At 43.1% G+C, this 16396-nt stretch overlaps 1 protein-coding gene across 1 annotated transcript; it reads right to left on the bottom strand.

The window, feature by feature from the left end:
- Positions 1 to 1652: 1652 nt before the first annotated feature.
- On the bottom strand, positions 1653 to 7151 carry LOC112690467 (transcriptional activator cubitus interruptus-like; the record flags this gene model as incomplete). The annotated part of the gene is given in 11 exon segments (XM_025564483.1): positions 1653 to 2879; positions 2958 to 3149; positions 3240 to 3347; positions 3419 to 3709; positions 3797 to 3940; positions 4018 to 4290; positions 4624 to 4788; positions 5008 to 5157; positions 5372 to 5587; positions 5658 to 6037; positions 6982 to 7151. Coding segments are annotated over 11 exon segments (3262 nt in total), but the record flags the coding sequence as incomplete, so codon positions are not given.
- Positions 7152 to 16396: the final 9245 nt, after the last annotated feature.

The raw sequence follows: 16396 nt of genomic DNA, 5'->3' as shown, positions 1-16396 counted from the left end.
GCTGAAAAATCTTTGATGTTTTATGTTTTTCTTTATCTTGCCGGTGTATATTCAAATATAAAACAATCGTAAGTAACTTTCTTATATTATTCCCACCTTCTATTGACCGTTTAATTTCAAGTGCTAATCTTAATTAAATGGCCCCTGAACGTATTCTTGAAAAAAAATATTTTACGAATAAAATATAGCCATTACTATCTTCTATAGGTACTTGATTAAAACAATATTTGATTCTTCTATTTTAACGATTTTATTAATAATTTCAATTCGCCTACGTTTCAAAGTACCCGCAACATTAGTTGCATTAAAGAACATTTAATTATCATGGTTACACTCTAACAGAGGATCAATTGGTTCGAAACTAAATGATATACTTATAGAACCTATAGAGTAATCTGATATGATATAGTGTGATACGGTTACCTAATTCTTTATTAAATAATTTAATATAATAATTATAATATTATATATTATATAATTATTATAGATGCTAAACATAAATCATAATCAGTCTAAGCGTTGGATGTTTTCAGGAGTTGGATGTCCAGGTATTACGGTGGGATGAAAAGTTACGATTTATCTTTTTCTAATTATATTTGAGTAACACATTTGTATACAACAAATAAAAACATTTAGTTTTCTCAATTAACTTGTATAATATTCAATGTTCTTCCTTTTTAGTTATGATATATATATATTTTTTATCAATTCATTGCCATTATTTGTATTAATTTTTGGAGACGAAAAAAACGGAAGGTAGTCGACCCTTGCAAATCGTTACAAGAAAAGTAAAACATGGTAATTTATTTATTAACAAATGTTCGTGTTATATTTCTTGGCCTACAATATTTGAAAATGTTTATTTAACCAAGCGAAATTGAATTCTATCTTCATTCGGAACGTTAACTTATCAGTTATTAAATATTTAGAGAAACGACTATTAGTCCACGTACCACGGATTTCATGTGTCAGAATTATTTTATCTTTAAATATAAAACACAATTAAAATTATTTCAAATAGATATTGTAGAATATTTTTTGTATTATAATATATGGCATGATGTACTAATATTATCTAGTATGTGTATAGAAATACTAACAATTTTTTGTATCTATCGAGTCTCTGAGATTCAGTTATAACACTTAACATAGTATTAAATATAACATTTTTTAATTAAAAAAATTACACTATCTTAATCAAGCATACAGAAAGTTATGATTTCATTTTAACAAAAAAAAAAAAAAAAATAAATAAATAAATAAGTCTTAAAATGAAGATCACATTTATAACAAAAATATTAAGTTAAATACAGACTTATATGTGAATAAATAAAATTATGAATTTTAACACGTTTTTAATATACATAAATTGAATCCTACGGATTTACATTGATTATTTTATTTTTACATAGAAATAGTATTCAAAACAATAAAAAATAATTGTATTTCTCGTGGAAAAATATACTCTTATAAAATCCAGTTCAATGATGATTTATTATTAATGACCAGTAAAAAAAAAAAAAAACAAAAGAAAAAAAATTACAAATATAAATACAAATACAAAATTACAATATGATCGACGCGTCAACGTGAGGGGTCGGTGGAGGGCACTTGTTCAACGCACTGAAACCGAGTGGTAACTATAGTTTGTATTTTTTTTTAAATTTTTTTTTTTCGCTTTTATCCTAAAGTGACGGACAGTAGCGCTACGATTCGGAGAACACAGTGGTGGACATTTGGAAAAACGTGTTCTCGTCGTACAACGAACTCAACGAGGTGGACATGTCTTTAAGCACCATGTTGTTGCTGCCGTCAAACGCGTGCGGCCCTTGGGGAGACCGGAACGAATTGTCCTCCATTGGACCCGTCGCCACCGCCGCTTCGCCCTCCTGTTTCCTGTCCAGGTCCACATAGTACTGTTGCTGGTGGTGGTCCTGCTGGTGGTGATGGTGGTGGTGGTGGTGGTGCATCGGTGCGTTGGACGGCCTCGTGTACCCACCGAACTTGTTGCTGCTGCCCTGATAGCCGTTGTAGTAGCCGTGCTGCTGCTGTTGCTGTTGCTGCTGCTGCTGCTGGTGCTGGCCGCACTGCTGGTTGCTGCACCCGTAGTAATTGTTGTACGCCATGCCGTGCGCCGCCACCACCGCCGCAGCCGCCGTCTGCCCGCCACCGTCTTCATTGTTGTTGTTGTTGTTGTTGTTATTGTTGTTGTTGTTGTTGTTGTTGTTGTTGCCGGTCCTCTGGCACCTCTGGTACGTTTGGTGATCGTGGTTGCCGTAGTAACCGCTGCCGTGGAACTGATTGCCGTTGGCCGCGACGTACTGCTGTTGGCCACTGTTCTTCGTCTGGTAGTCGTTCGGTCGGAAGTTCGCGTAGTTGTTGTAGTTGACGAAATCTTGGTGCGACGAGTACGAGTACCGTCCGCCGTTGTGCCTCTGCTGCACGGCGGCCGTGCAGTTCAAGTTGTTGCTGTTGCTGTTGTTGTTGTTGTTGTTGACGAGTTGTTGCATCGCGGCCGCGTTCGCCTGGTACGATCTTTGGTTTTGGAACTGACCGTGGTACGCGGACCGCGGCACGTCCTGCGCCTGGTGCTCGTGCCCTTGCCAGTTGACCGGCAAACTGTTGCTGCGCATGTTCCGGTGGTTGGTCACCGCCTTGGGCCTGTCGTCGCCGGGCGGCGGCGCCGGTGGAGGCACCGCGACCGCGGGCGGAGGCGTCACCAGCACCTGAGGACTGGCCAGGCCGGCGGCGATCGCGTGATCGGCCATGATCGGCGACGTCAACGTGGGAATGTGCTCCAAGGCGGACTCGGTCAGTTCGTTGATGGTTTTCTCCGCGTCGAACGCGCCCAGATCGTAACTGTCGATCTTCTCGCTTATCTGCGGACCGGAAGACAAAACCGTTAGCGAAACGGCACGGTCTCGTCGAGCAACGAGCCGAGAGATTTCCAAACTTACCATGTCCTTGATGACGTCGTCGAAATCGTCCGGCAACACCATTTTGCTTTCCAACGATTCGCCTTCGCCCACCTCGTCGAGGTTGATATTCGAGTTCGGATGGTGCACGCCTCCCGCTCGGTGGTCTTGTGGTCTAGACATTTTAGCGCTTTCCGGCATCTGTCTACCGCACTCTCCGCTCTCGGAAAACGCCTGGGAAACGATAAAACATTTCGTTTAAAACGTGTGATCGATTTCGACAACTTTCAACAATACGAGTGTGTAATATGTGAATATAATTACGTCGATATCAGGTCCCATAGCTGTGTTCGCTTGACTAGGTGAGTAATCCACGGATATTGGATCGTACAGGGACGAGGCATTACTTAGTCTATGATGCTCGGAAGGTACCTGCGAAAAGTAATTTTTCATTATACGCATTTGCTGTTCAGACAAATCCTTATCAGAGCCGGCCAACTTACTTGGCTGTTCCTGCGACTGTGGTCAGACTTCATGCTCCAGTAATTACTAAAGGTACTTTCTCTCCGTATAGTTTCTTGATTGGACACCATTTTCATGTCGGTCAGTCGCTTGTTCAATTCTTGTATACCAGAACTACCGCCGTGGCCAGGACTTAAGTCTGGCATTGGCGACAGTTCACTGGCTGCATGCTTCAATCCGGCATGAGGCACGAATCGACGCATTCTTCGAACCATCGGTGCCGAAGTCACCATACTACCGACGTCGGACTGCATTGGGATGAGATCAAACAACTGTGTGAAAACGCATTGGATTAATATCGGCGCTGATGAAAAACAATCAAAGCCCATTGTCGAATGGGCACAGCGAAATAGACTCACATCGGCTTCTTGTCCGTCTTCCATCCAATTATCATCCAAAGCGTCTGCACTATGATTGCTGTCACTAATCGGCTCGTCGTGAAACATCCTATTGGTATACGGTACGCTCATGGGACTGGGTTGCTGACCCGGAGAATTAGTTTCCTACGGAAGTCGAGTATGGATTATAAATAAATCAAATATAAGCGCTATGAAATTCGATTTATTTTTGGAATACGTACTTCGGATTTTATGCTCGGACTAGACACACTAACGGTTTTGGCACTCATCGGCATTTCATCGCTTCTGTACGGCGAGGCATCATCGGCACCTGTACCTCCACCACTTCCTCCGCCACCGCCACTACTTCCTCCTCCGCGGCTGTTATCGCCATTTCCTTTGTGTCGTTTGTGAGCGTAAAAATCCGCTCCGTGAACTGTCTTGACGTGTTTACGCAAGGAACTGGGATCTGTGTAACGTTTCGTACAACCCGGAGCTTTGCATACATACGGTTTCTGATAAACAAAATAATAACAATATGTATGTTAATAATATTCTAGTGAACGATATCTCATAACCTTTTCTCACCTATTAAATTTTTCCCAACTGATTGCAAACACAAATCAAGCGATACATTAGATACATATTATATTATTGTTAATATATTTAATTATGAAAAGTAAAATATTATTTGCATGTGCTATGAAAAATACTATTTATTATCCCTTGCAAACTTAATAGTTATAATTCATTAATAAAATACGCGGTGATATTTTAAGTAATTCATATTGTTTTTTGAGCGCATTAAACATTTCCGCGTAAAATAAATAATTTAAAGTTATAACTACCTCACTAGAATGAGTACGATTTTGATGTTTTGCTCTATCCGAAGCATTGCTAAAGGCCTTACTGCAACCAGGATGTTCACATGTGTATGGCTTTTCGCCAGTATGAGATCTGAGATGAGTTTTTAGGTTTTCCAGCCTTGAATAAGCTTTGGTGCAATTTTCAAACTATAACGTTGTACAAATAATTATTAATTCATTTTTTATGTGATTAAAATATTTTCTCGAAATTAGTTTCGTTTAGTTATTGTTTATATTTACATTACAAAGCCTTAACAGTAAGATCAATAGTTTGGTAACAGAGCAATTAACTCGGTAAAACACGAACGCATACAAGTTCAAACTATATGATCATGGGACACAACGCCAAAAAAATAAATAAATTACCGTGCATTTGTGAGGTTTCTCCCCAGTATGTCTCCGCATGTGAACCACAAGCATGTACTGAGCTTTGAACGGCTTCTCGTCTCTAGAACAATCCTGCCACTGGCATACAAATGACTTTTTATTCGCCTGAATGTGATCATTAACTATATGCTGTGAAATAAAAGAGTATAATAATTTAATTCATAGTCATCACAATGGGAATAATATAAGCGTATTAGTGTTTTGATGATGACGACACAGGTAATTAAATCGCTTCGAGCGTATATATATATATATATTAATAAAAATGTAATCGATGTGTGTGTGTGTTTACAAACGCGTGCTCACGTATGTAAGGTCAAAATTAGATCAGAAAATATCGTACTTGTACGAGCATAGCTTGGGTCTGGAATTCTAAAGTGCAGTGTTTCCAGTGACAGTTGGTCTCGATGAAATCCGGTTCACCCTTGAGATCGCTGATCGATTCGGGCGAGTTCTGTTTGGAGTCCTCGCACAGCTTCTGGGACGTCTTCTTAGAACTCGATCCCGACTTCGATTTGGACCGTTCGTGTTTTGGTTTGCACATATCGTTAGCCAACATCTGTGAACGTAAACGCGCGGTAAGGATTTAATATTCGGTTCGCGGTGCGCAGGCGATAAAAGCGACTTGCCTGCGAGGTGTCCTGCGGGTGCACGGGCAACATGTGCATGTTGTACGACGCATGATGGGCTGCGGACGGCATCGAGGCGGCGTTGTGCCAGGGCAAGTGCAGACCGCTGGCGGACCGCAGCAGCTGCTGGACCTGCGGCGATATGACGGACGGGTGGTGTTGCATGGTGAAAGCCAACGGGTTCAGATGGCCGTACGAGCCGGACGTGCTGGAGCTCCTTGAACACGAAGCCCCGTACGCCGCGGCGGCCGAGTAAAGGGCGCTCGGTGAGGACCGGATGCGGCCATGGAGTTCCAGGTCCGGGGACGGTGACACGGACAGTGCCCGTTTCTTCCCTTGGCGCGAGAAGCTCTGCGCTAACGGACTACATAGCCCCGAACCTAAAAGTTTCCTGGACGATTAGTGCGCGGGACAGCAGTAGTTCTCGTGCGCGCAGGTTTGTACGGACTACGTGGCGTTATTGGCCAACAATGGACGTGCGACTCGGGTGGTGTTCGCCCGCGGAGCAACAGTATCCTGCTAGTGCAGGACATATCACTATTGGGTATTTGATAACGTTATCGTTTCGCGTTCGATTTCCAGTGACGTATAAATATCAAGAGGGTCCTTAAAAGTTAACTTTGAACATTTGTTCATTAAACAACCTAAATTAGTTTGAATACTTATGGAAACGATGTGTACAATTTTTTAGGAGAATTGGACAATATATTAAATGTGAACAAGTTCAACATTGGGACGGCGTAAAAATGACGACAGCTCGTAAATATCAACCGATCGACAAACGACGCTGGACACCATAATAATACGTACGTTTTTCACACAGTTGCCAAGAAGGAGGGGGGACTCTATCCTCTCAAAAACCATTTAGCTCCCTTTCCAGCCCCCCTTCACTGAAAAATATGTATGCTTTAGTAAAGTCATTAAATATTATTTTTAAAAGAGCTACATCAAAAAAATATATGTAATAATTTATGTAAATACTTTCGTATTTTCGAAGATATGGGTTTTAAGTTTTCAGATAGACTCCGAATTGTATATATTAACTTACGATTTATTACCATTTGTTCGTACGTTACAAAAATAATAATAGTTATGATATACGCGATACGAAAATATTCATATTTTATTTGAATAACCTAAGTATTCGTTTACCCCGTGTAAAAAAAATATTCTACTCACTGTGCCCCCCCCCTCTGGAAAAAAATTCTAGTGCCGTGCCTGACGGTCGTCGTACAGCACTGTACACGGCTGTCCGACGGTTAACCGTACAAACCTGTGGTTACGCACGCATGGTTATTGTTTATCGTCACGTGTGTACACTTACTCAGGGAACCGACTGTCGTGAACGACGAACAGATATCCATACAGTTGAAGCGAAGCGGGTGAGGGAAATCGGCGGGATGGGGGTGCGGATGGTGCGGCGGCAGGACGCCACCCGCCCCCCTCCGCGACACCAAGTCACCTGATCCTCCGACACCGCAACTGCCGACCAAGCTGTAAACAAGCGAAACACATATGGCTATAAATACATTACACGGATAATTGTTAGAATCTCGTATTTGTAAAACTATTGGCGCGGGGGCCGGTTACGGAACGCCGTCCGACTTCCGTTGAGAATAAACAGCTCACGAAATAAAGCCATAAACCTCGCAGGCCCCATAAAACATGATACCTAACGCTACATGGGCGTTCGTCGGGAAGAGGAGCACGACGGCTGCGGTTATTTAAAAATTTAAAATAGCGCGTCGACGAGGAGTGTTCGGAGGATCCGCGCGGAGACACTAAAAAACGTTATTATTTTCGATCCCGGAGCCAAGAGCCAATGCACAATTTGTCCGAAACGCACGCGTTTCCACCGAGTTTTCGCGCATTGGACCGAGAGCCGAGTCGTCGTTACGAGTGCCAAAAAAAATTAACCGTCGCCAATTGTCACAGCTATTTGTCGTGTTCGATAACGACTTATTTTGTTCATACGTTGTGCGTGACGAGTACGGCAAAAAGGTCGGAGTGCGCGTAACGTGGGTATACCATGCGCCTGCCTGCTGTAGGATGCAAGTTTGTCGGCATTGTTTCCGGAACAATATAAGGAATCCCAGGCCCGGACGATCGTAAGTCGAGATTACGGCTATAGACACGGAACGGTAATTAATTTCTGGTGGTAAACAACAACAAGAGTTCCTTAGAGCGCTGATACTAATGCAAACGATGCCATAAACGTTGAACAACACGAAAGCATTGGTTTTACTGCAACGCGTTTGCGCGTCTTCAAACGAAATCACGCGTTATGCTCGTACGCGTAAAGTGCCTACCGCGTGCACACAAACCGTACGCATACATTAACGTTCCGTTCGCAATAATACATTTGTTCAGAGTTGCCTCCTGCGGGTACACGATACCGTAGTTCCGAGACCGTTTTATCGATACGCTTCGGCAAGTATGCTCGTCGATTGATATCGCGTTAAAAATATAATAACCAATTACTGCGCTCCACGGCAACCGTCAACTTTATCCGTCGAGATGTTGTATTACGTCTGTACGGGTACGTCTGCGCGTTTCTTCGTTGGTTCAATATTCGTTCTGACGATATTTTTTCGAATTTTACATCAGTACCCATTGTTAATCCAAAAAAAAAAAAAAAAGAATAAGCTTTTACGAGCATGAGAATTCGTAAATATGTCACTTGTGGTGATAACTTGTGAGGGTAACGCGATCATATAACTCGAGCAGTTGGCCAAAAAAAAAAAAAATAAATAAATAAATAAAAATCAAAACGAGAAGCCCGATAGACCGGAGCAGCAGCGGCAGCAGCAACAGTTGTTGTATATCAAAAAACGTGTTCGGTGATAAACGAATCATGTCGGCTGACAACCTGGGGGGAAGAGAAGCACTAGCGGCGCTGTAAAAATTCCTGGACAAGTCACAGTGTTGTCCTTTTTGAAAAGAGAGTCTTATTTTAACGATTGGCCATGTGCGCGACGGCAGTGAGCTGTTGATTTACGACACTATTTTCAGATGTCGGCGGCGTACCATAGAAGAGTATACCAGAATACGCACACATGCATGCACACGTACCCACAAACTCGAGCGTATATACACAATTGGCATCCTGTGAACTATTTCCGGGACAGCCTTTTCATCGTAATATGTTATTTATTTTCTCGCCTGTTCCTAGTAGTTGAACACGTTGCCAACTACTTATATATATATATATATATATATAAATTATAATAATATAATATAGTGCGTGTGTATGTGTGTATTCGTGTGCACTACACACGCTTAAGCTTCGAGACGACTTTGTCATTTTAATTACAGTATAAAGGACGACATACACTTCGTAGTGTAGCTTCCGTCTTATGGTGGCATGGCGTTAATTTGATAATTTGTCATTTTATCAGATCCGCTGACACCGCGCGTTTTAATAATATATAATTCGATATCGGTAGTTTTTTAGTGTAGCGATTTTTTTCCCACCCGTTGTTATTATAATATTATTACGTTGCGAAAATTAAATTTAAATGATAATCGCTTAATTCACGCAGAGCCTGGACGGCCGGTTTAATCTTTCAATTATGAATCCGAGTTCGTGACCAGTTCGCGCGCACGGTCAACGGACCTAAGACTCGACACTGCATTATTCAAAGACACGACGTATAATAATAATAAAAATGATAATCGTTGTTTATTGTTATTAAATAAGCCCTAGGTGTTATATATATTTTTTTTTCTATTATTCTTTCGCAGCACAGCCATCTTTATCTTCTCACCCGTCGTTGCGTACTGATTTGCTGCTAAAGCAACACCCGCACTGCGTACAATTTAATAATAAAATATCGTTTATGACCGCGTCCACGACGAGCGTATAATGTAGACAAGTTAATTAATATGATTGTATAGCGTTAAATTGAATAATATTGAATAATTCAATGGATGCAACGGGGGAAAAAGAAAATTGGGCGTTCGAATACCAAGAACGCAAACAAAATCTGGAAAAAAATAAAAATCGTTTACGGTTTCTTCGTCAAGCGCGTACATATTTATTATAATATAAAAGTATATTCATAATATAAATAAATATATTTATATGTATACAGTACTGGACGATGGACGCATGATCGGTTTAGGCGTGCATTCAATTTGTTAGATCACAGATAAACACACATTTCGATTATAATGCCAGTGATGGAATGCGACTGACCGTGAATTTCTTAGAATCAAACAGCAGGACGTTGAATTTTGAATTCTTGCTGTCCTTTTTTTTTTTTTTTGTTCCCCTCTTCTATCCTGCTGGTGTATTGAGACTTGTTCTCTCTTTCGGCCTCTTAGTTTTTCATTCTTTTTCTCTCGACGTCCACATATTTTTGAACTCCCTTTTGCCGAGTCTTTATAAAAATGTGTATACCCCGTGTGAACTCGACAATAAAAAAAAAAAATCAGGTGTACCATTCAACAACAACATATTTTATGTTATGAATGTTCCTCCTTTAAACACACATCCACGCACGCACGCACAATATCTTTAGACATATTACGCCGAATGTGACACATATACATGTATATATAATAGGGCTTCGATATCGTTGATTGGTCACTTACGCTTTTATTATTCTTATTTTTTATGACAACTATTTTAATAGTTTATTCGTTTATTTATTTATTTATTTTTTCGAACGTGACTTTCTTGTTGGCAGCTGCCAAGTTTCGTGGAAATATCAATAAAGTGCGAGAAACGAAAAAAGATAGTTATAGTCATTTTTCCCGATGACGTAAAAATCAACGAAAACACTAATTGTGACGCAAATTATCGTGACAGAGTAACGCCATTGTTGCTGGAATCCGTCCAGACCTATTATTATTCGGGTGATCACGGAGCGCGCGCGGAAATATTATCGTGCCGTTTTTGTTTCGGATCGACGAAGACGAGAATTTCATCATCATACGAAAAGCAAACAATAACTGGGTTAGTTTCGAGAGAACACCGTTGCCTTCTAGGCGGTGTGCTTGCTCGCACGGTCACAGGAACAGGACAGCGATCCGTACGACGGGACGTTGCGAATGCTGCTTCGCGTGCCTGACGGACAAGCGCTTGCGGCCAACGGAAACACGTGTGTCTCCGGTAACGCAACAGGTGTCGGGCGCGCTGAACGTGGATTTTAAAGATAAGAATAAGTCGGAAGGCAGAGCGAGAACAACGGAGCGGACAATACGGGGATAGCGCCGTGTACCGGTCACGAAAAATCGCTTGTCGGCGAACTCGTCGTCGGGCCGGGGCGGCGCGGTGCCTTGTCGCGGATCCTTTGGTGATCCTTTGGGTCGCGCGTATACGAACCTTCCGACGGCGCATGGCAGCAGCGGCGGCCGACGACGAACTCCTCAGTGCTTCGGGGTAGCAAATCTTCGACACGGTTCCGGGGCGAGCTGTCTTCGTGCACCGCGAGAGAACTACGTGATCCGATACCGAAATACCGTGCGGTGGGAACGCGACGGCGACGACCGGGACGGGAAGAACGACGAGTACGACGCGCACATCCCGACACAAAACCGAACCGTCGACTGAAGCCGGTGCGCGCGGTTACCGCGGCTACGACGGACCACCCAGGTGTACGGCGACGACCAAGACGCGAACGGAGTGAGACGGACGACGCGTATTAGTGACGTCACGAAGGTAGCTCACGTTGTACATCTCTTTCTCTCTCTCTCTCTCTCTCTCACTCTTCCTTACTAACTGAATTCGTATAGACTTGTTGTACGGACATTATGCGTTTACAAACACACACGCACACATATATATATATACGTAAACTAGAATGGTATTTATTGGATACTGCGCCGTACAATATAATAATACGAGATGTGTACGTGTACGAGCGCAGGAAATGAAATTATCAACACGGACGAACCAATCGAAAACAGGATCGGCAGCGGCGAAACGACCGCTTTACGTGATATCGTTATTCCTTTTCTCTCCTACCCCTCCCCCGCCGGCGATGATGCTCGTTCGTCTCTACATTATTTCACACACGCGCACGCATACCGTATCCTTTTACGCGGTACCGTGTAAGTCCACATTTTCTTTTCGACGCAATCACCGCGGTGCAATTACACCACGCTCTGGTTCTCAGGTCGCGCGAGTGTTCTATCTCCGTCCTCGTCGTCCTTACCGCACGATCGCCGCGACCAACACGTACTGTAAGTGCGTACGCCCTTTATCCCCCTCTCCCCATCTCGCCATCCTTTTCGTCCATACGTGTGCGTGTACCGGTACCCGCGTGGTCAGAGTCACGATTTTTCGATGATTAGGAGGTACTGCGCTGTAAAGGTATTTTTTCACATACATGTACGTATGCGTACGCGACGTGCGGAGAGGTAATGTCTTCATGAAGGCCGCGGAAAGGGGACGGGCCCGACACGCGGCCGTGTTGCCACCACACGGTGGACGCGCCCCCCTCGTGGCGCGCCGTCGGGCCACCTCCTCCATCACGCGCGCGCGATCGCGGCACCGCCCGGCGCACAATATCGCTGGGTCGCCGGACGGGTATAAATTGTTTTCACTGGGCATTTCTCTGGGTTTTCACGGCCCGAAAACACCCGAACCGGCGTTTTTCGTCCGATCCGAGGTCACCCGCACGACGCTCGGTCCACACTAGATGGGCTTATCCGAAACGTTGGATATCGAAGACCCTGCGCGTTACGAACACCCGTGCAAACGGTAAACACACGTATCGATAACAGTGTTCGTACGGGTACGGACAAGAAAAACATCGCCTCGACGACGAATCGATCCAATTTAAACGGTGTATCGTTATCGTTGCCGTTATTGTTGTCGCGTCGTGCGTGCGCGTATAACGTACGCGCGCGCGTATAACACGCGGACGGAGAAAGAGTCGGCGGCGCGACTACAATGATTTACAACTGGTCGGGCAATTTATCACCCGCGCGGTCGAGTGCACGCGAGCCGCGCACCACCACCGCTCGCCGTACAATACGTTTTAATAAAACGCTCGTGGTCCGCAGCGCAAAGGTATAAAATATATATTATTCCCCCCCCCTCCTCCTCCCTGCTCCGGCGAATAACGGCGAGCAGGATACGACGACGACGAAAATAATCGCGCCCGCGCGCGCAACTCCGCCGGGCGCTCGCGATTTACAACGCGGGGTCAACGCCGAGCTCGGGTACACCGGTACGGGATGATTGTTCACTCCTACGTGGCGCAAACGAACGTTGATGATGAATAATGGAAGCACATAAGTCACTCCGGAGACATCGTATGGTAATATAATACATGAGTTATTATACTTGTGCACTCGGTGCGCGCAATGAGACGTCCGACGGAGTTACGTGTGCAGTATACGCGTGTATAGATGTGCGTACGTGTGCGAGTCCGTGTAAACACAAAACGTACATGTTTCACGTGAGTTCGCGGACGGATAACGGCGTCGACCCGTGGGGATATTAAGCGTGCGCACGAACATTGTACTGTTGTGCGCAACGGTACGTAATAAAAAAAAAAAAAAAAAAATGACGCGGATAATGGTGCTCGGAAATTACGTTGCGTGATGGATTACGTTTTCTGGCGGCGAAAACGGGGTAAGGTGAAGTTTACAAGGGAATCTCCCTTGAAAATAAATAATCGTAATGCGCGAAACGCGTTCGAATGCGTCGACACGATCGGAACGATCGATAAACCGAAACAGTTTTACTCACCAGTAAATAGTTTAACCAAAGATATAGTCATTTTAAAAACTTTAATTTTCGTAAAAACGTAAAAGTCGATCTTTGTACATTTTTACGCGTTTCGAAAAATGGCGACTAACATTAAAACGCAATATCGGCAAACGTCTTGTTTCCACGTCGTTGACCAGTTGTAGTCCCGAACGGATCAGTTCTTCGGCGGCGCGTATACGACTACGAATCTCGATACGCAATATATTTGTTTATTACGTACTACGAGTGCGACGTGTGGGAGAGGGATAAAGGGATTCCTATCGTATCGTTTCCACTCGATCAATCAGACAACGCACTATTCGACCGTGTTGCGAGACGATTGTTTTTACTTCGAATTACGCTTTCGTCCTTGATCGAATGCCGTAATCTTTTCGGATGTTCTTAGACCGCCGACGTACGTTCGGCGAAACTATTTACGAGTGATACGGTGCGCGTGGGCAACAAGCGATCCCGGGTAGGTGAGTTGATTAGAAATCGAGCTTAGTCGACGTATATATCGGTGCGCACAGATAGCGGATACGTCTTAATTAACGTCTCGTGGCACACTAAATTACACGTACACAACACGCATAAATAAACGTGTGCAGTAATCGGACGTTTTCGTATAATACGGTCCATTGTTGTAGAGCGGATCGAATACGTCGTCGTCAGCGCAGGACTGGTCGCTGTGGTAGGAACAAAAGAGCGAACAGTGGGAACATTGTACTTACGCGCGCGAGCACATACAAATATATAAATTATACGAACGTAGACGACGCGATATACACCGTGCGTACAAAAATACACGTATTATTATTACTGAATCACCGTTGGTCTTTTATTTGGTAGGTAGAGAGACGTCGACCCGGTCGGTCACGGCAGAAGTAAACATAATATTATTATTATTAGAGGTGTATTATTATTAAATGCAAGAAACGGAATCGTAAACGCTCCGGTATTTTAAAAGACGCACCGTGTCCCCGACTCCGACGGAACTGCTACTCTCGTGTTTGACAAACGCCGCCACTGTTGTAACAAACGCACACTTCTATGTAAATTACTGTACATATATATTCCGTAGCGTACGCTGTATTGCCTATTGACGGTAATACATACGTACGACGTGATAATTTACATAATATTTCAACAAGTTTACATGCGTCTAAACTAATTATTACCTACCTACCATGCGTAAATTCTCGTGTTTGTTTGGTGTTCTTATTTCTCTTTTTCCGCTCCTAACTCTCTCTCTCTCTCTCTCTCTCTCTCTCTCTCTATCTATCTATCTCTCGTTGTCTTTCTCTCATTTCTTCCGAACGTGTGATTGAAACATTCAAATCAACTCGAGTATTGTCTCGCGCTCACGTTTATAGACCGTATTTAACAGACGGCAATGCGCACGGAAAATGTGTGTCTGTCTCAATAGGTAAGATACACACACTCGGCTGGACGTTTTAATACAATCAACTACGCATGACACGATGCGTAATAAATGAAGTCATTATTTTCAGTAAAATATACATTCCGATTCTCCGGTCCGCCAAGCCGAAATGTATATTATTTAGCGTTTTCGTGAATTACAGTCGGCGACCGCGGCGGCGGCTGCGCGGTCGCGGTGCGGTAAATGATATTTAATTACGCGCGAAAACCAGTTTCGTTTGAGGAACGTATAATAACATAATATATTATGACGACATCGTAATGCACGCGTTATGCATACATACTTTATTGTACATCAAGAACGTGTACAAACGAAATAATGTTTTTACCGTAAATATATTTTTAATCGGGCATAGATAGTTTAAGCAGTAAAATTATGCACGGCGGTGACGACTTTATGTGCTGCGCACGGGTTGTTTGTATTGTATACCGGTGGCACAGGAAGACGAATGAACCGATCATCATTTACAATTATTATAATTAGTTATTCACTATCACAAAAGGCTATATCCAGACAAGAGAGTGTGTTAGGACGCCACGCGAATATCAAACGATTGGATTTTTCGTTTTTACTTTACTGAAATTATTTATATTTGTATACATTTATAAATAAATCTACGTTTTATAACACGATTTATTTTAATTTTTAGAAAAGTTACGATTTCACACCGTAGAGTAGCAGTATTCTTTTAGTGTTGCTATTCATTTAGATTCGGGCGCTATTTTAAAAAGTCGCTTTGAATGTAAATTGCATTATTAATCCATCCAAGTTGATGCAAAACGGTAGCGCTAGATATTTCTCAATAAACGGCCCAAACAAAAAAAAATAATGTAAACCTCAAGATTTATGATTTCGACTTCTTAACAGTTGCAAATGGTCAACAAACCGTATTCTACCCATCCCTTAAACACACTACGTGTACGTGCACGTATAACATATTTCTTTATACATTTATGTAATAGTAGTAGACACATTGTCCGTACATACGATAAATGTGTATATTATACGGAGATGTGCGAGTCCTGAACTCGAAGGACGACGACGACGACGATGACAGCGTTGCGAGCAGGACAAGATAAGAGTGTGTCAGTGTGCGCGCGCATGTGTGTTTCGTGTGTGTGTGTGTGTATCGTTCACGTGCGCCTTGTACGTTATTATATGTAAATAGTATAAATCCCCACGATTGTGCCCGGAACCAGATTCAGTTGTTATTTATTATATAAAGTCGTTTGTGTGCGTACGTATTTCTTTTTCTCTCTCTTCTGCTGTATACATCTATCCAGTCATTTCCCCCTTGTATATTACTGGTCTTGTTGGCATTCAACTGCTGCTGACGACTACGACGACCACTATACGCGGCGCATATATACGTACATGCACGTAGAATGCGTTTGTGTGTAATAATAATATAAGAGATCGGACGGCGATTCTGTGTGAGTTTCGTTCTTCTCCCACCGACGCATCTCTCTCTCCGAACCGGCTGCTGCGTACACACGTACAGTATACCGAGTTTCTCTCTCTCTCTATATATATATATATATATATTTCTCTTCTTCCGTCACACCACCATTTCTCCATCTTACTCTTGTTATT

Source organism: Sipha flava, unplaced genomic scaffold (assembly GCF_003268045.1).
Source record: "Sipha flava isolate LNK unplaced genomic scaffold, YSA_version1 50605_pilon_pilon, whole genome shotgun sequence".
In the NCBI taxonomy this organism is placed as follows: domain Eukaryota; kingdom Metazoa; phylum Arthropoda; class Insecta; order Hemiptera; family Aphididae; genus Sipha; species Sipha flava.
The sequence above is the reverse complement of the archived record's forward strand: the minus strand, read 5'-3'. Positions and strand labels throughout refer to the sequence as shown.